The 25,088-nt window shown below is 39.1% G+C and overlaps 1 protein-coding gene across 1 annotated transcript in view; it reads right to left on the reverse strand.

Annotated features, from left to right (window-relative positions):
• Positions 1-783: 783 nt before the first annotated feature.
• The window catches only part of LOC126470260 (ATP synthase subunit b, mitochondrial-like), a 32,691-nt gene continuing 8,386 nt past the window's right edge, over positions 784-25,088 (reverse strand). The window contains exons 4-5 of the mRNA XM_050097990.1: positions 23,486-23,674; positions 784-1,551 (exon numbers count right to left, since the gene is read on the reverse strand). Of these exons, the coding sequence (XP_049953947.1) occupies positions 1,375-1,551; positions 23,486-23,674 (366 nt within the window). The 3' untranslated portion in view covers positions 784-1,374. The remainder of the gene's footprint in view (positions 1,552-23,485; positions 23,675-25,088) is intronic.

The following is a 25,088-nucleotide window of genomic DNA, read 5'->3' on the forward strand; positions in this document are numbered from 1 at the left end:
AACAACAGCATAAAATTAATGGCAAGTAAGGCAGATGCCAGACAGATTCATTGGAAGAATCCTCAGGAAATTGGTCCAACACAGGAAGTAGCTTACAGAACACTTGCTCATTGATATGGAATCTATATGAGATAGGACTGATTAGATGAAATGGAGAAGATCAAGAAGAGCAGTGTGTTTCATTACACGTTCATTTTAATTAAGTGCGAAAGCGTCATGGAGATGCTCAACCAACTCCAGTGTCAGTTTCTGCGAAAGACGCATTCTGCATCACAGTATAGTCTACTGTTGAGGCTCCGAGAATGTACGTTCCTAGAAGTGTCAACCAAACAAAGCACCCTCTGCCACATACTCAAAGGTGGCTTGTGAAGTATAGATGTAGGTTGATGACTAAGTGCATAGCATCCTGGGATCTTCAGAATATTTTTCCTTATTAATGATTTATCCAGCATACTATGCAGAGAAAGGAAATTCACCTCAAAAATACTCCTACCACAAAAATGTTAGATTTGTTGTAGAGAGTAAGGAAGCAAAACCATTCACCAGGGCTTGTTGCAATATTCAATATTCAGTCTTGTTTCATATGTTTTTTTATATGTAATAGAAGTGTACAAAGAAGCTATTGTGCCTCCTAATACTATGAAACATTCGCTACTGGGAACTGCTAACTGCACTGCATACCACAACGAACTCTGATCTCAAGTGAACTTTCATTATTACTTGAAGTTTAATACTACACACAACATTACATAAGTAAGCTTCTGATTTCAATGATGCTTCTAGTTATGTACAACAGGTTTATTTGAGTGAAGCATACAGGTGAACAATTTTCCATGATACACTTACAAGTTCCATTTTTATTCTGACGAAGAAAAAACTACTGTTAGAATCAGATACTTCTCAAAAATAATTTTTCATGGTTAAAAATAAAGCAACAAAATAAAAAGTATAAACATACTCTTTTTTTCAAATTGAGAATGATATAATGCAGCACCATGTATAAGGCAAACAATTAGCCGAAGTTCATGATATGCAGCCTTAATTTTCATTCCAGAGACTAAACTAATTATCAAACAATAATTAACTTCATTATTAACATACAATTTTAGAGGATGTTTTCATATACAGTACATGAATATTACCCATCATACAAAATTTATTTTCTCATTATTCACCTTATGTTAAAACTCAAATTCAATATACATATGTGATTTGTCTGACACTACAACCATAATATCCTGGTCTATAATTTAACTATACCTGTTCTCTCACAGGCATAAATTTATAAATTACCAAAAAGGAATTTACATTAATGCAGAACATAGTTCTGATGTTTTTAATACCAACAATGCATACTTATTTTCCTGTAAGCACCTACTGTCGCACAGACAATGCTTTAAGATCTGCAATGCACTTCCTTAAAGATTGCTTCTCCTGTTCAGGTGTTATTGATTTAAGGACATTGCTGACAATCCAGCTGACCATATGACGCTGGGCAATCCTCCGGTCTACTGCATCTTTTTCCACCTGGTAGTCCAGCCGTCTCTTCACCTAGTAAAAAAAGATCATGAAATGATAAGTAATTACGGATGCAGTGATATTTAACACATGAAGTGAACACTGTGTGAGTAATAGAACAGGTATACTAGGAACCTAAGCTAGCAGCAGCAAACTTTTTTTTTTTTTTTTTTTTTTTGTTTCTGTATGCTGGTGCATAGTGAGTAACTTTTGACAGCACTATAGGAAACATGTGAATAAGTAGTAGATGACAATGTAAAACTGTAGTCAACAAAGCTGACTCAACAGAACAGCCCACTACTGTAGGATTACCATTCTTTCTTTGGTCACTTCCAGTCTCTTTCTAGTCCGCACATTTAGTAAGTGATATGGTTTTAAACCCAATGTTTTACCTTTTCTATCAACACTTACTAATTTATTCCCTTACTTTTAACATCTTTGGCATTGTGGAATATTTCTCCCCATATCATCCTCCTCTATTTCTTCAATCTGTTTTTGATTATTTGCTTAAAATCTTGTCAACAAAAATTGCCTTTTCTTTTGAAACACATTTTACTGACACCACAAATTGGATACATTTTAATAGTTTCATCACAGCTGTCTAGTTGCTTACAGTAACTCCACAACAATTTATTTCCCTAAAACTTATTCAAAAACTAATAATGTATTCATTTTCAATTGTCTTGATATAACTGGACACACAATTCTAACAAGACATTAGAGTCAGTTGACAAGATAGACTGTTTAATCCGTGTTTGCTTTCCAACTGACAGCACAGTGCAATGCCATAAGTACAAAAATATGTGCTCTATTCAAGGTCATTCAAACTTCAGCTCTTTAAGAAATACAGTTGTTTAAATGTAGTACAAGTTCTTGCAGAATGTAAATAATGCAGTGGAAGAGCTGAGTCCTCGACAGACTTTTTTTAAAAAAAAAAAAAGAGGAAGAAGAATAATTTCAAATGCAACCACATAGGCTGAAAACTGCAACACTGACTATTCATTTACAACTTCTCAATATGATCATCCATTTCCACAATTTTGGTCTGCCTTTTAACAACCGCATGTGTTCCAGTGTGGTAAAATGCACAGTTCTGCTTCTGCAGCCACTGACACACGGACTTTTAAAGACCTTCGAATCTTCAAAGTGAATCCTGTGATGAGCTGTTCGTAGTGGTCCAAACAGATGGAAGTCTGATAGTGTTAGGTCAGGACTGTATGGAGGATTATGTAGTACTTTCTATCCAATTTCCATAATCTTTTCAAGTGGTGTGACAGTTGGCATGAGGCCTTACACTATCAAGCAGAAGAATAGGAGTGAACTTGCTGAAGAGGCAATCTAAGCTGTTTAAGGGTTCTAATGTATTTGATAATTTATTGTCCATTCCTGCTCCAAAAAATTAACCATAATCACAACCTCTGCAGCCCAGAATACCATAGCAATAACTCCTTCAGTGAGTTTCTGTGATGCCGTTTCACTGATTGCCTCATTTCAGTTCAAAATGTGAACACACATTTCTTCTCTGGTCATTATTATTATTATTATTTCTTTCTTGTCTCAGACGTTATGTCTGGTTAAAAATGGATCAAGCGTGACTTCCTTTTAACTGTACAGTATATGTTACATTGCATTTAGGAACTTTCGGGTAATTGAACAAGTGTTAATAATTACATATTTCTGTAGTTGTATATATAAGTTTGGATGTAGCTGTATTGCATTGATGTACTGGTGGATATTGTGTGGTATGACTCCTGTAGTTGATAGTATAATTGGTATAATGTCAACTTTATCCTGATGCCACATGTCCTTGACTTCCTCAGCCAGTTGGATGTATTTTTCAATTTTTTCTCCTGTTTTCTTTTGTATATTTGTTGTATTGGGTATGGATTTTTCGATTAGTTGTGTTAATTTCTTCTTTTTATTGGAGAGTATGATGTCAGGTTTGTTATGTGGTGGTGTTTTTTCTGTTATCTGTTTATCTGTTATAATGGTTCTGTTCCAGTATAATTTGTATTCATCATTCACCAGTACATTTTGTGGTGCATACTTGTATGTGGGAATGTGTTGTTTTATTAGTTTATATTGTATGGCAAGTGGTTGGTGAATTATTTTTGCTACATTGTCATGTCTTCTGGGGTATTCTGTATTTGCTAATATTGTACATCCGTTTGTGATGTGATCTACTGTTTCTATTTGTTGTTTGCAAAGTCTGCATTTATCTGTTGTGGTATTGGGATCTTTAATAATATGCTTGCTGTAATATCTGGTGTTTATTGTTTGATCCTGTATTGCAATCATGAATCCTTCCGTCTCACTGTATATACTGCCTTTTCCTAGCCATGTGTTGGATGCGTCTTGATCGATGTGTGGCTGTGTTAGACGATACGGGTGCTGGCCATGTAGTGTTTTCTTTTTCCAATTTACTTTCTTCGTATCTGTTGATGTTATGTGATCTAAAGGGTTGTAGAAGTGGTTATGAAATTGCAGTGGTGTAGCCGATGTATTTATATGAGTGATTGCTTTGTGTATTTTGCTCATTTCTGCTCGTTCTAGAAAGAATTTTCTTAAATTGTCTACCTGTCCGTAATGTAGGTTTTTTATATCAATAAATCCTCTTCCTCCTTCCTTTCTGCTTAATGTGAATCTTTCTGTTGCTGAATGTATGTGATGTATTCTATATTTGTGGCATTGTGATCGTGTAAGTGTATTGAGTGCTTCTAGGTCTGTATTACTCCATTTCACTACTCCAAATGAGTAGGTCAATATTGGTATAGCATAAGTATTTATAGCTTTTGTCTTGTTTCTTGCTGTCAATTCTGTTTTCAGTATTTTTGTTAGTCTTTGCCTATATTTTTCTTTTGGTTCTTCTTTAATATTTGTATTATCTATTCCTATTTTTTGTCTGTATCCTAGATATTTATAGGCATTTGTTTTTTCCATCACTTCTATGCAGTTGCTGTGGTTCTCCAATATGTAATCTTCTGGTTTAGTGTGTTTTCCCTTGACAATGCTATTTTTCTTACATTTGTCTGTTCCAAAAGCCATATTTATATCATTGCTGAATACTTCTGTTATCGTTAGTAATTGGTTGAGTTGTTGATTTGTTGCTGCCAGTAGTTTTAGATCATCCATGTATAGCAAATGTGTGATTTTGTGTGGGTATGTTCCAGTAATATTGTATCCACAATTTATATTATTTAGCATGTTGGATAGTGGGTTCAGAGCAAGGCAGAACCAGAAAGGACTTAATGAGTCTCCTTGGTATATTCCACACTTAATCTGTATTGGCTGTGATGTGATATTATCTGAATTTGTTTGGATATTAAGAGTGGTTTTCCAATTTTTCATTACTATGTTTAGGAACTGTATCAATTTAGGATCTACTTTGTATATTTCCAACATTTGTAGTAACCATGAGTGGGGTACACTATCAAAAGCTTTTTGGTAATCAATGTATGTGTAGTGTAACGACCTTTGTTTAGTTTTAGCTTGATATGTCACCTCTGCATCTATTATCAGTTGCTCTTTACATCCTCGTGCTCCTTTGCAACAGCCTTTTTGTTCTTCATTTATAATTTTGTTCTGTGTTGTATGTGTCATTAATTTCTGTGTAATGACTGAAGTTAATATTTTGTATATTGTTGGTAGGCAAGTTATGGGGTGATATTTAGCTGGGTTTGCTGTGTCTGCTTGATCTATAGGTTTCAGATAAGTTATTCCATGTGTAAGTGCATCAGGGAATGTGTATGGGTCTGCAATGTAACTGTTAAATAATTTAGTTAGATGTGAATGTGTTGAGGTGAACTACTTTAGCCAGAAATTTGCTATTTTATCTTTTCCAGGGGCTTTCCAATTGTGAGTAGAATTAATTGCAAAATTATCACTTCAGGCATTTGTGGTATCATCTTGTATGTGTCTGTTTCTGCTTGTATCCACCGTGCATGCCTGTTATGTTGTACCGGGTTTGACCATATGTTGCTCCAGAAGTGTTCCACGTCTTATGTTTGGTGGATTGTCTATTTTAATGTGTGTGTTATCTATCGTCTGGAAAAATTTCTTTTGGTTTGTGTTGAATGTTTGGTTTTGTTTCCTTCTATTTTCACTTTTTTTGTACCTTCTAAGTCGTTTGGCCAATGCTTGTAATTTCTGCTTCTTTTCATCTAATTGCTCTATCGCTTCTTGTTGTGAGATTTTACCTAACCTTTTTCTTTTTTTCTGACGTTTCATTTCTTATAAATTGTGTTAGCTGTCCGATGTCTTTTCTCAGTTTTTCTATTCTGATCTGTAGCCTGTGTTGCCATGCTGGTTTTGTGGGTTTCTTCTGTGTGTTGATTGGTTCTGATCTCTGCCTAGTGTGTATATTTAGTGTAGTGAGTGCTCCTATATAAACAAGTAGTTGTAACTCTTCCATAGTTGTGTTTTCATTTATTTTGTTGTGTGTGGTTGTGTTGATATTTTTATTGTTGTTTCGACTTGTGGGTTATTTGGCGGTCTATGCAAGAATGGTCTAATGTCTGTATTTGTGTCTTTGTATTCTATATATATGTCAGCCAAAATTTTTCTTCTATATCTAACATGTGTGTCACTTCGTGTTCTATTTGTGCTTGTTCTGGTGGCTGCCTTAAGATGTCGTTTTGCTCTGATTGTTTAATTGATGTGTGTTGTTCTTTGTTTGTTTGCTCTGGGATGTTTAAGTCCATTACTGTATTTTCTTCTTCTTCGTCTTCTTCTTCTTGTTCTTCTTCTGATTGCACATTATTTTGTTCCAGTATCTGTTGTACTTGTTGTTTGATGTTTTCTAATTCTGACTGGGGTATCCTGTTATTTTTGATTACACGAATCTGATCAGCTAGTCGTTGTTCTGTTAAAAATTTTAATTCTGGGTATCTTGTAATAAATGTTGTGCATACTTGTGATCTGTATCCAGTTGTGTCGGTTCCTAGGTTTGTTGCTTGGTAATAACAGGACATGAGGTGTCGATTAACTTCATCTGACCATCTCATCCTGTGCCTTTGTTTTCCTTCTAGGGTGGTTGCAGGAAGCATACCCTGCAAAACAGTTGGCTAGCAGTGTCGTTACCATTGTGGGCGGGCATAGGGTTCAAGCGTCGTCCCCGACCATGACGGCGCGTGTCCGAGGCTTCTTTAGTTCTGTCCTGAACCAACTAATCACACTAAAAGGGGGGTTAGCCCTATTAGTGGTTTATTCTTTTCGTCGCCTTTTACGACTGGCAGAACATACCGGAGGCCTATTCTTTTTACGGGCCTCCACGGGTTTTATTATTATTATTATTATTATTATTATTATTCCTTTCTCCCAGTAACTCCCCCCCCCCCCCCCCTCCAAATGGAAACACTGCAAGACCTGGAAGGGAATTGCTTTTCTTTGTCTCTCTATTCTGGTTGATTAACATTCTTGGTATGCAAGTTGAACAAACCTTTCATATGCAAGTTGTGGAATGATCACCACACTGCCTTTACTTGGGTAGGTAATGTGACACAAATTCTCTGCAGCCACCCGGTGGTCACCACGAATGACATCATTGACTGAATGTTGTGTGGAGTCACTACAGACAACAGTCTGCTGTTCCACATTTCGTCATCCCATGCTGTTTTCTCTTAAGCTTTGTTACGAAAGGCCTGTTGTCTAACAGTGCTAATATCCACTGTTGCATCCCAACACATTTTTCAGTCTATCTTGAATGCAAAAGGGTGCTTCACCTTCTGCAATCAAGTACTCAATCACAGAATGCAATCTAATATAAACAGCAATGTGGACCACTTTGCAAGCAACTGCAGTACTGGCATCTGAAGCAATTGCAGTACTGGCATCTGTTAACACAAAGTTACTTCTTCAGTGGATTGGAGAACGAGCTTTGCGGAATAGTGCCAAATTCAAATTTTTCACTTAAACTTCGTTATTTACAAAGCAATTGGAGACCTTACTTTTTGTCTCACTTTTATACATATGAATGACTGCATATTGCCTCACAAAAGCTGCTTCACTTAGAAGAACTCTCATTCTTAGTTTTATCTGAGCTGTTCTTTTTAGATATCCTTATCTTCACCACACTTTTCTCCTTCCATAAAACAAAAATACATTTCAAAGCTAAGGTTTTACAAATCTATCTACAGCAAATACTTTAATTTCATAAACTATCTATGCTCAAATTGCCACCATGTTGAAAGGCAATTCCAAAATGTGAATCTATAATCTGCTAAAAAACCTCAAGCCATCAGCACACAGAACGAGTCAGCTAACATTGACATGGCACCCTGCGAGTTTTCTTATGTGTCTTACTGATATTTCTTGTTGAGCAGCCATTTCATCACGTGAAACACGAAATGAGTTCTCCGATATTTTGGCAACATGCAAGGTAAAGTAGAACAAAAGGATGCGAGAACGCTCTCTACGTCACAAGCACAAAGCAAGATGACATACCGTATTTGTCATGTTCAGAAGCAGCACATTTTCTGTGGGTTTTTGTTATACATTAAATGCTATGAATATGTGCTGTTTCTAAGCACCAGCACATGGAATGTCCTGAGAACGAATCACTACTCGTATGATTTGTTGTAATAAAATGATGGAAAACATCATATTAGTATCTGAATTTTCGTATTTAGTTACATTCATGTTATAATTCAAGTGTTATGAGAGAGAGCCGTTTTAAGGCAACAGCACATTAAAGGAAGTTTCATGAGAATGTCATTCTTACTAGCATTTGTTATACTTGAATATCAATACAATTTTGGCAATTGAAGCTTTTGGAACAGTCTAATATAAGATCTGTGAAGATACGTGTTGTTAGCGCAGCGTAGCTGGGTGAAGCACCATGATCTGGAACCGAGTCTGGAATAGTAGAAAATTCACATTTTCTGAAATATTGTGGGAGTTTCCTACGAAACTGACAGAATCAATTTCTCTAATATTTGATGTTATGAAAATTTAAGTGTGCTTTCTGTCAGGGGTTAGTTTGATCAGGTGAACTTTTTTAAGGTGATGATCTTCCTGAGTGGTCACATATCTTTCACATTTGTCACATTACATGTTCCGTGATGTTTGAAGTTTTTATTTATGTATACCACAGACAGAACAACACAACTAGCATATGGTCAAGAAAGGAAAGGTGTATTTTAATAGAGCTAACGTAAAAACTGTACAGTTTGTGAGCCAAATAAACCCAACACCTGCAGCTGGATAGTGATAAATCACGTTAAGCAACTCGTGGTGTGTGCCGACAGGGCCGTGTGTCGTGACGTGGGTTATGTCGTCTGTGTACACATCAATGTGTGCGGACAGGTTGATGGGAGACAAACCACCAGACCCACTTGCTACATGAAGTAATGGAGGCAAAGACAAGAAGATACAAATTAGAGAATGGAGATGTATGATAGTCCATAAGTAATAACTAGCCACTTTTAGTTCAAATATGATCGACTGGATGAAAGTAAAGCTGAATTAGAAATAGAAGGGAATTAATAGCACAAATGATCCTACAATTAAATAACATGAATGCAGAAAAAATAGAAAGGAGGAAGGTTGTGCATACAAGAATACAGTAAATGTGTAGAAACTACTACAAAATTCTAACACTATATAAGAAATAGAGGTAGGGCTAGTGTGACAGATTAGGACACGAAAATATGTTTGAAAGAAAGATGTCATCCACAAAGCTCAAGGGACTAGCGTTAAGTGGGAGGATCTAAATGACCTCTGTGCTATAGCAGGCATTAAAGTCTTAAGTTATGTTACAGATAATACTGAAGCAATTTAAAGCTGATATTTCTTGTGTGTCCATTAACAGATCACACTATTTCAGTTATACTCCTCCATATACTGAAAGTCATGTAATGAAAGCACCAGCTAATAAACACGAGTATTTTCAAAAGTTGCTCTGCCTCTAATCACATACAAACTATGAGTGATGGGGCTGGAGAAGGAGGTACAGTGTGGTTGCATAGGGTAGGTTTTATAGTGGGTTTAGTTGTAGAGCAGCAACCCTGAGGTAACATTTGTGATCTGAGAAATGTGGTATGGTTTGACAATGTTGTGAAGGTTAGAAGGCTGTCTTAAGAAAGCTGGTAACGTGGTGGAGCAATCTCTTGAGACTTAAAGACATGGGCAATGAGAGGGTGGTGTTGATTAATTAGAAGCTATGCTAGTTGGAATGACGAAGGAGGAGACTGCCAAGCAGATCCATTTGTGGGAAATATTCCAAGATAGTTTGATTAGGTGGAAATATGCAAGGGTTTTAGTGCACAAGTTTAGCAGTTTCGTGCAGTACCAGATATATTTACCTTGCAAAGAAAATGAAAATACCTCACACTTATACTAACAGCCACTTAGGCTCTCCTCTTCTGTAACTGCCTCACTAACCTCATCCACAAACAAATTTTCTGTCATGTCTCCTATCTCCCTCTGACCAACATTGTGCCTACTTCCAAATCAGATGCAGTTCATAATTACTTAGCACCACCCAGGTCTTAAATGAATAAACAGATCTCAAGGTTGAACTATCAAGCTATGAAATAAGATCTTCCCCATAGGCATACCAAACCTTTTATTGTTTCCTTCAACCACCCTTCTCAGCTTCACAATGTCCCTGTCAATCTACATGATATTCTCTTAGACCACCATTCCTACTCCAAGGCTGTAACCCCTGCAACCATCCTCACTGTAAAACCAGCACCATGCACTCATCCTCTGTCATCTAGTCCATCCCCACCAATGGCAGATCATGAAACACAAAGTGGGGTAACAAACTACTACTGCTTCTTAACAGGAATGTGGTCATGGCACAGCTTTCTATATAAGGATGAACATAACCAAAATTGTGTAAAACATGAATCAACGAAGAACTGTACCTCAGGGATGTGCAGTATCCTAGTGAATGAACACACTTTGAAATGAGACATATACCTCCTACACCCAATACATAATTTTTGAGCTTCTCACCTGGCACTAATTTCCCTGGACTCCAGAAATGGGAACTTTCGTTTTAACACTGTCACCCCACCACCCTCCTCAACCCAAGCTTCAACTACCCCATTCCTTTTCTCACATAATGCCTCTTAAAATTTTATTAGTTGTGTATCATCACACCCTCTTCATATTCTTTCACTACACTAGTATCGCCATTTTTCATTTTCTATTCCTCTAATTCATCTACAGTTCTCAGTCTGTGCCTTCTACTATAACTCTACTGGAGCTAACAAGTGCTTATTAACTCTGATGTGGTATTCTCTTGAAAGCCTTTTCTGTAATCTTTGACCCCTCTCTTCCTTGTAACAAGAGGGTTATTCTTACCATAGGGTCAATGAATTGCACCCATTTTCAAACTTCACCAGGTCCTCTTTACTCTCTGAAAAAGGAAGCTATTGAATGCTATGAATGCTGTCTTCAGTTTTAATGTCTCCACTGGCAGTACTAGGAAGAATACTTCCTGTAGGCAAGTCTTGACCAGCCTTTGAATTTAATCTGCATTTATACATCCACAAATTTGTTGGATGAAAATTGAACATTAATTCTACCCACTCACTGTCAAATTCAACAAACAGGTAACTGCTACAAATTGGAGGAAAAGCATCTATATACAGTGATTAGTGACATGGGAAGCATACTATGGACTATGTAATATTGCTGTCGTTAAAAAATCATGGGACATCACTTTTGCAAATGTGTGTGACAGCACCAACAATGTTAAAACTAAAGGGAATGACCATATGAAGCTGGCATACTTCGTTAGGAATTTATGTAACTGGGGAAACAAAGCCCTTAAGTAGTGTTATAGGAATCCTACAGATGAATGACGACGACGACTGTGGACAAATGATGATGATGATGAATGGATGAAGAATGATAATTAAATGTTATGGCTTCTTATAATTCAGGGGTAAAGTAACACCTCCTGAATCGAGAATGCAGTGACTGAGGTGCTTACTGGATTGTAATATGCTGGCCACACCAGTCAACCTCTCATCCCAGGCTTTCATACTGAGTTAGTGAAGGCAACACTAAATTACTGGGCAATATAGAATACTTCCTGCGATTTGGAAAGAGATTGCCTACATCTCAAGTTGTGAAAGTTACCAGGCAGCCACATTTGATTATAAAAATGTAGAACCATTTTTCTCTTTGTATATTTTACAAACTATAATATGCTGCACCAGTTTGGGTGTTTCCAGTGACATTTTCATGAGGCAAATTCAGCACCTCATTGTGAAAATTTAACTACAGTATAACCCCAATTTTACGTTCCAGGAATTAGCGTACTCCCACCACTTACGACATTTTTTTAACTCCTGTCAAATTTCCTATGTTCGAAATGTCATTTTGCATCACCATATTTTTAATTTTCCCGCGATTTAAACTTCTGAAAAAATGTTTGTGGAGAAAAAAAAATCTGACAAAATGACTGTTGGCCATCAAGTCGTGTTTACAAACATTACATGGTTAACTTCTTAACACCAGGGTGCTCTGCTCAGAGGATGTGGTGCAGTAAACGTGTGAAGTTTACACAATTCGTGCCATATCTCCTGCCGCTACCAAGCTCTGTAAACCAATGTCCTAATATCGCTTCTGGGTGGTCGAGGTTTGCTACAATAAAGATATCAAGACCAATCACAACCATTTCCAAATTGTCTCTACTGTGCATGTGCAGTTTCGTGACTGTTGTGATTGTCCATCACACCTTTGTCTAATCATATTTAGTGTGTTTTGTCATTTTGCCTCTAAACACTAATTGACACCTTCACTCACTCTGCATTGCTCATATGTTTCTGGTTTAAATGCAGAAGCACAGTGAGAGTTTGTGTGTTGTGAGACTTATGTACATAACTGAGGCGGCACACTACCTGATAACCCCAAAAAGACAAATATAGTGCAAGAGATGCAGAACAACACACGCAAATGCCACACAAAATACTTATGTACATACACGCATTGGACAACGAGAAGAAGTTCTTGAAACACGTCAAGCTAAGCATGAAAAAAATACGTAACTGGTACAGTGTTTCATCATTTAAATAATAACAGCTGCAGGCTTGCCAAAAACATCGATTATGAAATTAAGTCACACTTTTCTACTTCCCAATGGTTTTCAGTTCCATTCCACCAGTGGTTTTTATTAGATAATAAATCTTTATCAGATAATAAGCAAGTCACTAACAAGTATTTTGATGCCTATCATGTACATATACACAGTGCAAAAAATGCAAAGGGGTATCCTATACGTAACTTTTACAGTTTAAAGTGTTACTTCCCACATTTCACACTTTCCAAATTTTACACCATTCTTTGAAGTCCCTTGAAAAGTGTAAAAGTGGGGCTTCACTGTATATTCAGAATTGATGAAACTGTAGTCCCAATTGCCCCTCACTAACACTCCAACCTGTGGTCGATAGCTGTATTCTGATTTGTGGTGGTCATAACAGGACAATTACAACATCTCCAGATGGTACAAGATATATTTGATTTAATACAGCACTTATCAGTGACCTGCAGCATCTACCAGAAATAATCCTGACTATCGCATGTATCTAGTTAAACATATTCATCCAGTCCAAAAATACTTATCACAACTTCATTCTGCTATGGTTCTTTGTTGGTTGGTTGGTTGGTTGGTTGGCTGGCTGGCTGGTTGGCTGGCTGGCTGATAGGGTGGGGAGTGAGAGGGGGGGGGGGTGAGAGGAGGTGCAATAATGGACCAAACAACAAAGTTATCAAGTCCCTCAATCCAAGAGTAATGCATCCTGAAGTAGGCAGGTAAGTCCAGCAAAAACCTTTTCTCATCAGGCTTGATCCTATAAGGGAACAGTTGTGCCCAACAACTATATTCATTTCAAACAGTAAAGGATACATCAATCTGACATCTATTGCATATCTACATTTTGGTCACTTTGGGACCATCTTCAGAGTTAAAAAATATGGGAGGAACCAGTAACAATAAGTAAACATGTACGTTTTATTAAATGTAAAGTTGTGTAAGCTTTAAATGCGATCATAAAATACATACCAGCAAATTTAAGTTAAAGGATTAAAAAAACATATTTTCACACAGTCCCAATGGGACTATTCAGATCAGAGGCTGAGTTCAGACTATGGCCACTGTTTATAGTTACAACACATTTAAAAAATTGTGTTCAGCTATAAAACATGCAGCAGTAACTGACAAAAGCTAGTTCACACAGTTACCAGCAAGTAACTATAAAACATTTGTCACTACTTTTAGTTACAACCATCTGATTTGTTTTATGTACCCACATTTATAGAAGTATAAAATAAAGTAACGCTGCCGAAGTATCATACATGTAAGGACGGCACTTTAGAATGGTATGATGTACACTGAAGCCAGCTGTGTTGCAATTGAACAGTGGCCTAAGTGTGGACTCAACCTCTGACATGAATAGCCCAGTTGGGACTGTGTGCATATACAAATACTTTTAAACACTGGAAACTGCAGGTAGGATGATCAACAGTGTGGGAATAGATAGAGTGCTGCTTACCTTAAAGGTGACACATTAAGTTGCATACATGCACAATCGAAAGACACTTACACAAAGCTTTCAGCCACAACCTACTTCAGAAAAAGAGAAACACACCATTCATTCACACGAGCAAGCACACCGCGCGCGCACGCGCACACACGCACGCGCGCGCGCACACACACACACACACACACACACACACACACACACACACACACACGACCGCTAACTCTGGCAGCTTGGGCCAGAATGCATCTATCATGTGTGAGGTAGAAGCAGCAATCTGGAGGGGGGAGGGAAGGGCTAGCAGTGTACAGACAGATGGACAGGGGGGGGGGGGGGGGGCAGTGTCTGGTTGAGTGTGCAGGGACTAGAATTCCAACAGGCACAGCATCAGAAGGTTGTGAGGCAGGGTGGTGGGAAAAACAGAGTGAAAAAGGAGAGGAGGGGGTAAAACGGACATGGGTGTTGGCAGAGGGCAGCAAACAAAGATGGTGGAATATGAGAATGGTGAGATGGTGATAGAACAGAGGGTGGAAACTGCTGGATGGAGATGTGTGAATGGTGTGTTACCGTAGGCTGAGGTTGGGGTAATTATGGGAGTGGAGAATGTGTTTTTAAGATGACTCCCATCTGCACAGTCCAGGAAAGCTGGTGGTGGAGGGGAGGATCCAGATGGCTCAGGTAGGGAAGCAGCCACTGAGATCAGACATGTTATGTTCACCTGCATGTTATGGCACAGAGTGGTCTACTTTGCTCTTGGTCACAGTTTGGTGGTGACTGTTCATACTGGTGGATAGCTGGTTGGTAGTGATACCAACATAAAAAGTTGTGTGGCCCTCCCCCTGATGGGATATGATAAACTTGTGACAAGACTGGAATAGAAAGTGCTGGGTGGGTGGATTGGGCTGCAATCACAAAACAACTTTTTATATTGGTATCACTACTAACTAGCCATCCACCAGGATGAACAGCCACCACCAAACTGTGGCCTAGAGTGAAGTAGACCACCCTGTACCATAACATGCAGTTGAACATACAATGCTCGATTTCAATGGCTGCTGCTGTACCTGAGCCATCTGGGCCCTCCCCTCCAACACCAGCTTAACTGTGCAGATGGGAGTCATCCTTGCAACACATTCTCCACTCCCATAACTATCCCAACCTCAACCTACAGTTACATACTGTCCCCACACACTCCAACTGGCAGCTTCCACCACCTATCTTATCACCACCTCAGCATTTTCATCTCCCACCCTCTGTTTGCTGTCCTTTGACAACACACCTGCCAGTCTTTCCCCACTCCCCCCTTTTTCACTCCGTTTTCCCCACCACACTACCCCACAGCCTCTTGATGTCACAGTTGTTGGCATTCTAGTCCTCCACACTGCCAGACAGCACTCCTCTCTCCTCCCACACATATACTCCTATCTCTTCCCCTTCCCCACCTCCTCCAAATTGCTGCTTCCATCCCGCACGATAAATGAATTCTCACATGATAAATGCATTCCGACCAATTCCAGAGATAGCTATGGTGCGTGTGCGCGCACACTTGCACTTGCTCATGTGAATGAATGGTGTGTGTTTCTCTTTTTCTGACAAAGGTTGTGGCTGAAAGCTTTGTGTACGCATAGTAACTGTGCCTTTCTGCAACCTAATATGTAATCTTTATGGTAAGTAGCAAGCTGTCTTTTCTTAGAAGTTTTTTTAACTTACATTTATTGGCATGTATTTTATGACCGACTCTAATCTAATGACTATGCACCTATAAATTTAATATGAGATGATGCCATATTTTAATCGGTTCTTCCCACTTTTTTTGCAGTGAAGATGGCCACACAGTGACAAAATGTAGATATGCAATAAACATTACTGTGTCTTATTTATGTACCCTTTACTACTTGAAATTTCTCATCTAGTCAGGAGATTCATAACAGTAACAGTAATAAAGCTAAAACATGAAGGACATCTTTTCCATCGTGAATAATAAAAGCAAGATGAAGGAAATAGGGAAGTCAGCAGAAGGGCGTCCCCAGGGCTCTGCATGTGACAGGCGATATGCCACTCACAGCAGTCCCACGTCCTGATCCATTACAGTCACAAGTGTCCATTGTTCAAAAAGAGTGAAACGCCTAGTGTAGTGAATTGAGTTCAACAAGGAGGGAAACTGAATCAAAAATGGCTGAACAGAGTAAAAGAGGGATGAAAGGGTAGCAAAGTCAAAGAACTGGGGTCAGGAGGTCACAGACCTAGTGATATAGTGCGAGAGACCCCATCCTTAACCACCCTGCTCCGGCTCCTTCTCTGGAGGCTGGCTGAAACAGTCTTGGCTACAAAACAGGCTTTATTTTTTATATTTTGCCAATAACACTTTTCACCTTGTTTAAGGCACCTTCAGATTGGGTGACAACAGCTGCAGAACACATAAGCTGCCATCCACAAATGTCTTCGTAGGCAAACACCATTGCCAATATATTAAAATAATTGTGGCACATGTACAACAGCATTTCTCACATGTTTACTTTTTGTGAAGCATTTCTGTAGGCCTGATTCCATTTTTGGTATCCTTTGGATTATGCTATATGCTCTACAAGGCCACTGCACGAAGTCTCAAAACTCAACAGAAGGCCTCTCCAATTTGTCTGATGAACCGGTTTCAGGCTCTGTCTCCGGCTGATACTGATCTTCGGCCAGACATGGCTGCTTGTCCTGTTCCAGAGGTTGCCCCTCAGTCTGCAACATCCGGGCGGTCGCAGAGGGTGGGCTTACTGGTAGTTGGGAGCTCCAACGTCAGGTGCGTAATGTGGTCCCTTAGGGATATGGCAGCAAGAGAGGGGAAGAAAACCAGCGTGCACTCCATGTGCATACTGGGGGGAGTCATTCCTGATGTGGAAAGGGTCCTTCCGGATGCCATGAAGGGTACAGGGTGCACCCATCTGCAGGTGGTCGCTCATGTCGGCACCAATGATTTGTGTCACTATGGATCGGAGGAAATCCTCTCTGGCTTGTGGCAGTTATATGACTTGGTGAAGACTGCCAGTTTCACTAGCAGGATGAAAGCAGACCTCACCATCTGCAGCATCATCGACAGGACTGACTGCGGACCTTTGGTACAGAGCCGAGTGGAGGGTCTGAATCAGAGGCTGAGACGGTTCTGCAACCGTGTAGGCTGCAGATTCCTCGACTTGCGCAACAGGGTGGTGGGGTTTCGGGTTCCGCTGGATAGGTCAGGAGTCCACTACACACAGCAGGCGGCTACACGGGTAGCAGGGGTTGTGTGGCATGCACTGGTCGGTTTTTTTTAGGTTAGATGGCCTCTGGCAAGTACAGGAAGGGCAACAGCCTCAAAGGGTGTGGGGCAAAGTCAGGACATGCGGGGACCAAGCAGCAATCAGTATCTTAATTGTAAACTGTCGAAGCTGCATTGGTAAAGTACCGGAACTTCAAGAGCTGATAGAAAGCACTGAAGCTGAAATCGTTATAGGTACAGAAGCTGGCTGAAGCCAGAGAGAAATTCTGCTGAAATTTTTACAAAGGCACAGACGGTGTTTAGAAAGGATAGATTGCATGCAATCGGTGGTGGCGTGTTTGTCGCTGTCAGTAGTGGTGTATCCCGTAGTGAAGTAGAAGTGGATAGTTCCTGTGAATTATTACGGGTGGAGGTTACACTCAACAACCGAGCTAGGTTAATAATTAGCTCCTTTTACCGACCTCCCGACTCAGCAGCATTAGTGGCAGAACAACAGAGAAAATCTGGAATACATTTCACATAAATTTCCTCAGCATGTTATAGTCTTAGGTGGAGATTTCATTTTACCAGATATAGGCTGGGACACTCAGATGTTTAGGATGGGTGGTAGGGACAGAGCATTGAGACACACTATACTGAGTGCACTATCCGAAAATTAGCTCAAGCAATTAAACAGAGAACTGACTCGTGGAGATAACTTCTTGGACCTACTGATAACAAACAGACCCGAACTTTTTACCTCAGTAAGTGCAGAACAGGGAATCGGTGACCATAAGGCCGTTGCTGCATCCCTGAATATGGAAGTTAATAGGAATATAAAAAAGGGAGGAAGGTTTATCTGTTTAGCAAGAGTAATAGAAGGCAGATTTCAGACTACCTAACAGATCAAAACGAAAATTTCTGTTCTGACACTGACAATGTTGAGTGTTTATGGAAAAGTTCAAGGCAATCGTAAAATGCATTTTAGACAGGTAAATGCCGAGTAAAACTGTGAGGGACAGGAAAAACAACAAAGTTAGGAAACTACTGCGAAAGCACAGAGAGCTTCACCACAAGTTTAAACACAGCCAAAACCTTTCAGACAAACAGAAGCTAAACGATGTCAAAGTTAGCTTAAGGAGGGCTATGCGTGAAGCATTCAGTTAATTCAAAAGTAAAATTCTATGTACTGACTTGACAGAAAATCCTAGGAAGTTGTGGTCTTATGTTAAATCAGTAAGTGGCTCGAAACATCATATCCAGACACTCCAGGCTGATGGCATTGAAACAGAGGATGACACGCGTAAAGCTGAAATACTGAACACCTTTTTCCAAAGCTGTTTCGCAGAGGAAGACCACACTGCATTTCCTTCTCTAAATCCTCGCACAAACAAAAAAATGGCTGACATCGAAATAAGTGTCCAAGGAATATAAAAGCAACTGGAATCACTCAACAGAGGAAAGTCCAGTGGACCCGACGGGATACCAATTCGATTCTACACAGAGTACGCGAAAGAACTTGCCCCCCCTTCTACCAGCCGTGTACCGCCAGTCTCTAGAGGAACAGAAGGTTCCAAATGATTGGAGAAGAGCACAGGTAGTCCTAGTCTTCAAGAAGGGTCTTCGAGCAGAAGCACAAAACTATAGACCCATATCTCTGACGTTGATCTGTTGTACAATTTTAGAACATGTTTTTTGCTCGCGTAAAATGTTTCTGGAAACCCAGAATCTACTCTGCAGGAACCAACATGGATTCCAGAAACAGCGATCATGTGAGACCCAACTCGCTTTAATTGTTCATGAGACCCAGAAAATATTAGATACAGGCTTCCAGGTAGATGCTATTTTCCTTGACTTCCGGAAGACGTTCGATACAGTTCCACCCTGTCACCTGATAAAGTAAGAGCCTATGGAATATCAGACCAGTTGTGTGGCCGGATTGAAGAGTTTTTAGCTAACAGAACACAGCATGTTGTTCTCAATGGAGAGACGTCTACAGACGTTAAAGTAACCACTGGCATGCCACAGGGGAGTGTTATGGGACCATTGCTTTTCACAATATATATAAATGACCTAGTAGATAGTGTCGGAAGTTCCATGCGGCTTTCCGCGGATGATGCTGTAGTATACAGAGAAGTTGCAGCATTAGAAAATTGTAGCGAAATGCAGGAAGATCTGCAGCGGATAGGCACTTGGTGCAGGGAGTGGCAACTGACCCTTAACACAGACAAATGTAATGTATTGCGAATACATAGAAAGAAGGATCCTTTATTGTATGATTATATGATAGCGGAACAAACACTGGTAGCAGTTACATCTGTAAAATATCTGGGAGTATGCGTACGGAACAATCTTAAGTGGTATGATCATATAAAATTAATTGTTGGTAAGGCGGGTACCAGGTTAAGATTCATTGGGAGAGTCTTTAGAAAATGTAGTCCATCAACAAAGGAGGTGGCTTACAAAACACTCGTTCGACCTATACTAGAGTATTGCTCGTCAGTGTGGGATCCGTACCAGATTGGGCGTTCCGGCAGGCGTTCTTCCCGCGAACCATACACGACTGGAACAGGAAAGGCAGGTAATAACAGTGGCACATAAAGTGCCCTCCGCCACACACCATTGGGTGGCTTGTGGAGTATAAATGTAGATGTAGAACAAGGGCAACTGTCTACTGAGGTATTATATGTATTTTAAACATGGATTCTCATGTGCTCTCAATATTATTTTATCTCAGGACACCACACAATGATCTTAAAATATTGACAATGGTGTTTGCCTGCTAAGACATTTGCACTGATGGCGATTTGTGGGTTTAACACCTATCGTGCCAGTCAATCTGGAGATGCCTTAACCAAGGTGAAACACGTTATTGGCAAAATATAAAATAAGAGTGTGTTTTGCAGCCGAGACTGTATCTCTTTAAAACAAATGTCACTAGTTGCTGTATCAACCAACCACAAATTGGAGAAAGTAGATTAAAACATGCCAACTGAGAATAAAAACCACATTCAAGGAAAACTAGGAAGCAGGTCACCAACTATGAATCGTTGACCACTATTGGAGGCAATCAGCCCAGAAAGCCTTACTTAGCATCAAGGACCAAAAGAAGAGGGCATTCTACTAAGATATGAGCCATTGTCTGTAAGGCTCCACAACCAAAATGGGGAGAGGGGCCTCATTATACAAAACAGAACAATGGGTTAAACTGGTGTGACTGATGCAGTGATGTCATAGGACTATAGGTTCCTTCTGGGAGCAGTGGAAGGAAGAGCACAATGCAGCAGTGCTCTCCTTAATTGTGCAGTGATCAGATGAGCCAGTAAGCCACCAAATAATAATCTATTTATGAGTAAGCAGAGATCTCATTTGCACCTGCAAATCCACAGCTGGGAGCAAGTAGAAGCTCCTCTAGCCAGTCTGCTAGTTCATTCCTCAGGATATCCACACAACTTGGGACCCAAAGAAAGACAACTCAGCAGGCAACAGAACAAAGATCAGCAAGGTGGTCATGAATAGCTAAGACCACAGGCCCGTGGTTTTTCTTCACATCTTTACAATGTCATCTGAGAGAGTGGAACATTATCTGTAGATACTCGACATTTGAATGATTTCAGTGCTGTATGCCTGACCCAATAGGCAGAACTGTGCTCGTTAGTATGAATCAATCTAAATCAAATTGCACCACTAGTGTTGCAGGTAAAATAGCTTTCCTGCACGATGTTCCAGTCTTTGCTTTGATTATGATAAATTGTTCAAACAGTGCTTTCATCCACTGTTTTTTGCATTCAACATAAATTTGTACCAATCACCATCTTGTGGTTACATTCCACTAATATCCCAATGTGTCAATAGCCATGTTCAGATGAATCTCCTGGCAGAAGTATGACTAATGCACTGAAGAGAGTACTGTCCAGTATAGGGCACCGGCAACTTAAAGTGACTAAGTTTAGCATAGAGGTATGGATGAACCATGCTTGCTTGACAATGCACTATGTATGAAGTACCAGGTGTGTTGCACAGTGTTTCAATCTGTGAAATAGCACTGAGAGCTATGTCCAAACTTGGAGGACAATTACATTGAGAAATACTGATTTGTGGTTGTGTCATGATACATTTTGCACTATATATTGCACATGTTTAATAAACATGTGTTTCCACAGAAGGTGCACACACACTGTTCACCCTGTATAAATGTTTATCATCTGAAATGGCTTCACAAGCATTCATTACTTCACATTCATTCAGAAATAAGAACAGATTTCACTGAACACTTCACTGTAATTATTCAATTTTCTTTTTCCGTAGCTTATTTCTCAATTCCTCAGTACAAACTTGGTTTCCTCTCCTTTCCCTTAATGAATGCTAATTTGACCAGGAGTGGACCAACTACCGTAATTTCAAGGTAACTACCTCCAAATACATATTGGCCTACACGCACACACACACACAAAATATGCAAAATCCTATGGCCATGGAAAAATAATCATCTAGTCTTTCAAGAATAATATTGTTAATAACCTGTTCGTTCCTTGGTTACTAAAATCTCAACAAAGTGATCGCCCACTAGATAATTTGTACACTTATATTTAGATAAGTTGTACACTTATATTTAGAATCTTCAATTTTTGTGTGTTTGTGCCATCCAAATCTCTCAAAGTTGGCAAGTCCAATATCACCCACTTATATTTATATGAAGACAATGTGTTCAACAGCCAGCAGAATTGAACACGCATCTCATTACTCCATTTAATGCACTTTTTTCATCAAATTATACCATATGTGTGCCATCAGTCTTGTTCCTTTTGTTTTGAAATTTATCTTTGTATTGAATGCCAGTGGGTATAATATGAAGTACTCAAATGAGTATTTCCATCACTTGCATGCTTGCGAAAGTGTGGGGATGTAACTTCAAGAGGAACAGGCCATGAAATAAGTCTTATGAAACTAGATTAATTTTTCTGTGGGCAAAAGAGAGGCGAGTTATCCAGTGGTGTACATCAGCAAAATCAAAATATACTGCTGAGAAACATTTCATACCATATTGCTGCAATCTGTAATTTGTAACATGCTTTGATATCTCTTAGCATGCTCTGCACAACATCACAACAATGGATGTATTTTCGTACTTATCACACCGTCTAATAGAAGTACTCGTCAGATCATCCAGTGTGAAGCCTTCTTGCAACAATGCACTGCAAATTTCAACTTGTCTCAAACATGCTCATTTGGGTTCATGTTAGCAGATTCCACAAGCTATTACATTTTATGCATTCCTGCCTCCTGGAGGCAGCTAGTCTTAAGTTGCTCAAGTTGCACTTGAGCAGTGTCATTTTTAAAGACAATTTTATCACCAAAATGTTTACTGAAGGGCTGAGTATCTTGTCCCTAAACTTACATCCCCAAATATTGATGAGATACGCCCAAAGCCCCATGAATGATACCAGCACAAACCATGACAGACCCACCTCCACACTGCAAACATTTGGAACTACATGCCTGAGATACACTCATCTCACAGCTTCTACATTCTTCTGCAATCATCATATTACAAAAATATTGCAGTCATTTGAGGAAAAACTTTTTCATTCCAGGTGTCCCTGTTCATCTACTGCACATACCACAGCACTGGGGCCTTTGGTCTATAACACATCGAGGCCAAAATTACTTGTGAGGGCAGTTGCAGTAAACCCTTCTTCCCATTAAGTGACACTGCACATGCTGTTTAAGCTTGACATGACCTTCAACGCACGTTAATCTGAAATGTGTAGATAATCTGCACTGCTCTGTTCACAATTGAAAAGACAGTGCACTCTACTAAACTGCACAGACAATGTAGATTTACTTTTACCTCCATTGCAGACATGGCTGTAAGTAGCAATTTCTTGTGATCCAGGAAGAACTGAAAATGAATTTTTATGTCCAGAAGTAGCAATTGTGCAAGTCATTGAGGGGGCAGCTCAATTTTAACAGTTATCAGGACAGATTATTGCACAACATTCGTGTACCACTACTTTACATTGACACGAACACCACATAAAATTTACCCAAGCAATTTCTGAATGAAACCTCTTCTCAAAGTTAAATCTGCTGATCCAACTCCCCAATCACATAGTTCAAAATGCACACCTAATTACAATTTCTACGAACTATTGTGCACTAATTTGAAGTGCTTTCTCTGCTTCCTGGCACTCAACTTACGGCAGTATGTAGTTCTTAATGGTGACAGCTAACACAAATATAAACTTACCTCATTGTAGACCATCATTTGTCGTTCTCTGAAAGCAGCCTCCAACTGCAAAGCAACATTGTCTTTCTTTGCCTGCATAAGAAGTGTCTGCCCCTCTGCACGCCATTGAGCCTTCTTTTCCTCTTCAATTGCTTCTTCATATGTTCTTATACCAGAATTTCTTGCTTCCTTCCATTCTGCTTCTTCTTTCTGGAAAAACGCAAGTAGAATTAACAAGAGATAACTTGGGAAAGAACTTATCAAATGCTACCCTAGTGTTGAAATCACAGTTCATTGGGAAAATAATCCATTCTAATAAGCACCGTAATCATCTATCCAGCTTTTAGATAAAAAGTGTTGCTAATCTTTAGCAACAGAAACATTTAGTTGCAGAAGATTAAAGGCACTAAGACCAGAGTTTAATGTCCTGTTCACAAACTTATTAGAGATTTAGTTCCAACTATTTGGGGAAGGATAGGGAGGGACACTAGGATTTAGTAACATTATGAAAATCTGAAACTGGATGACCAAATGCGGATTTACACAATTTTCTGAACATTTAAGTACCTGAGAACCTAATTACATATTAAGAGAATATTTATGCAACAGACTTTCTTCTCCAAGTTAAATTCATATTTCAGAATCATGATTTTCACATAAAATACTTGGCAGAAAAAAGAAAACTGGAATTACTCTTTAGTAAACCTCATTACTCAAAGACAGAAGAACACTGTTCTGTAATTGTGACACCCTACCTATAAAATGTCTGCAGCTGTCAGTCAACCAGTATTCCACACCACCACATTCAACATGAAAACTATCGAAGATCAAAGTATCACCATTCACCCACATCATCACGTCAGACTCAGAAAACCCATGCAGTCAAACAACCAGCCTATTTTCCACATATATTGGCAGTTGGACTCCCATTGTTCCATGCTAACACATGATGAAATGAAAACTGTAACAACCTTGTTATGAACAACTAAGTAATGTCAAGTAACATTCGATAATGTTACCTGCATATTCTGGATTCTGAGTTACGGTATACTCCAGAATAAACAAACATTAAAAATGAGTTTTTTGCATGACTCACCATTAGTTTAGTCACACTATCATTGTTTTTGCACATTATGAAGTTCATACTACACTATTGCCTGGGAACAAGGAACACTTTCCTTGAGCTAAAGAATAGGCTGTTTTATTTCCTTGAATGTGAAAGAAGCATTACTACAGAAAAATAAAAATTTCAGGCACAAGTTTAAATTACAAGTAATCCTAAGAATATGAACAGGATTTACAATCTAATACATTGACTGAGAACCTGAAGATGTATTACAATCTTGTCAGAAAATGCCTCTAGGGAGTATAATTTTTTTTGTTCTAGTCCTTAGCAGCTTAAAGCACACAACAGTAAGTTGTATAATTAGGGACAAGTAAAAATCATTTTATTTTATGGGTAATTTCGCGATTTTTTTAGCATTTTTTTGTTATTCCAAGGCAATTTTGGTGTTATTCCTTGGCAGTTTGCTGAACTCAGTACAACTTTGTGCCAAATTTGTTGCTACTTTTCAACCTACTAGATTTAATGTTACTCTTTTTGTCACATCCAGAGTTAAATTTT

Source organism: Schistocerca serialis, chromosome 3, assembly GCF_023864345.2.
Source record: "Schistocerca serialis cubense isolate TAMUIC-IGC-003099 chromosome 3, iqSchSeri2.2, whole genome shotgun sequence".
NCBI lineage: Eukaryota > Metazoa > Arthropoda > Insecta > Orthoptera > Acrididae > Schistocerca > Schistocerca serialis.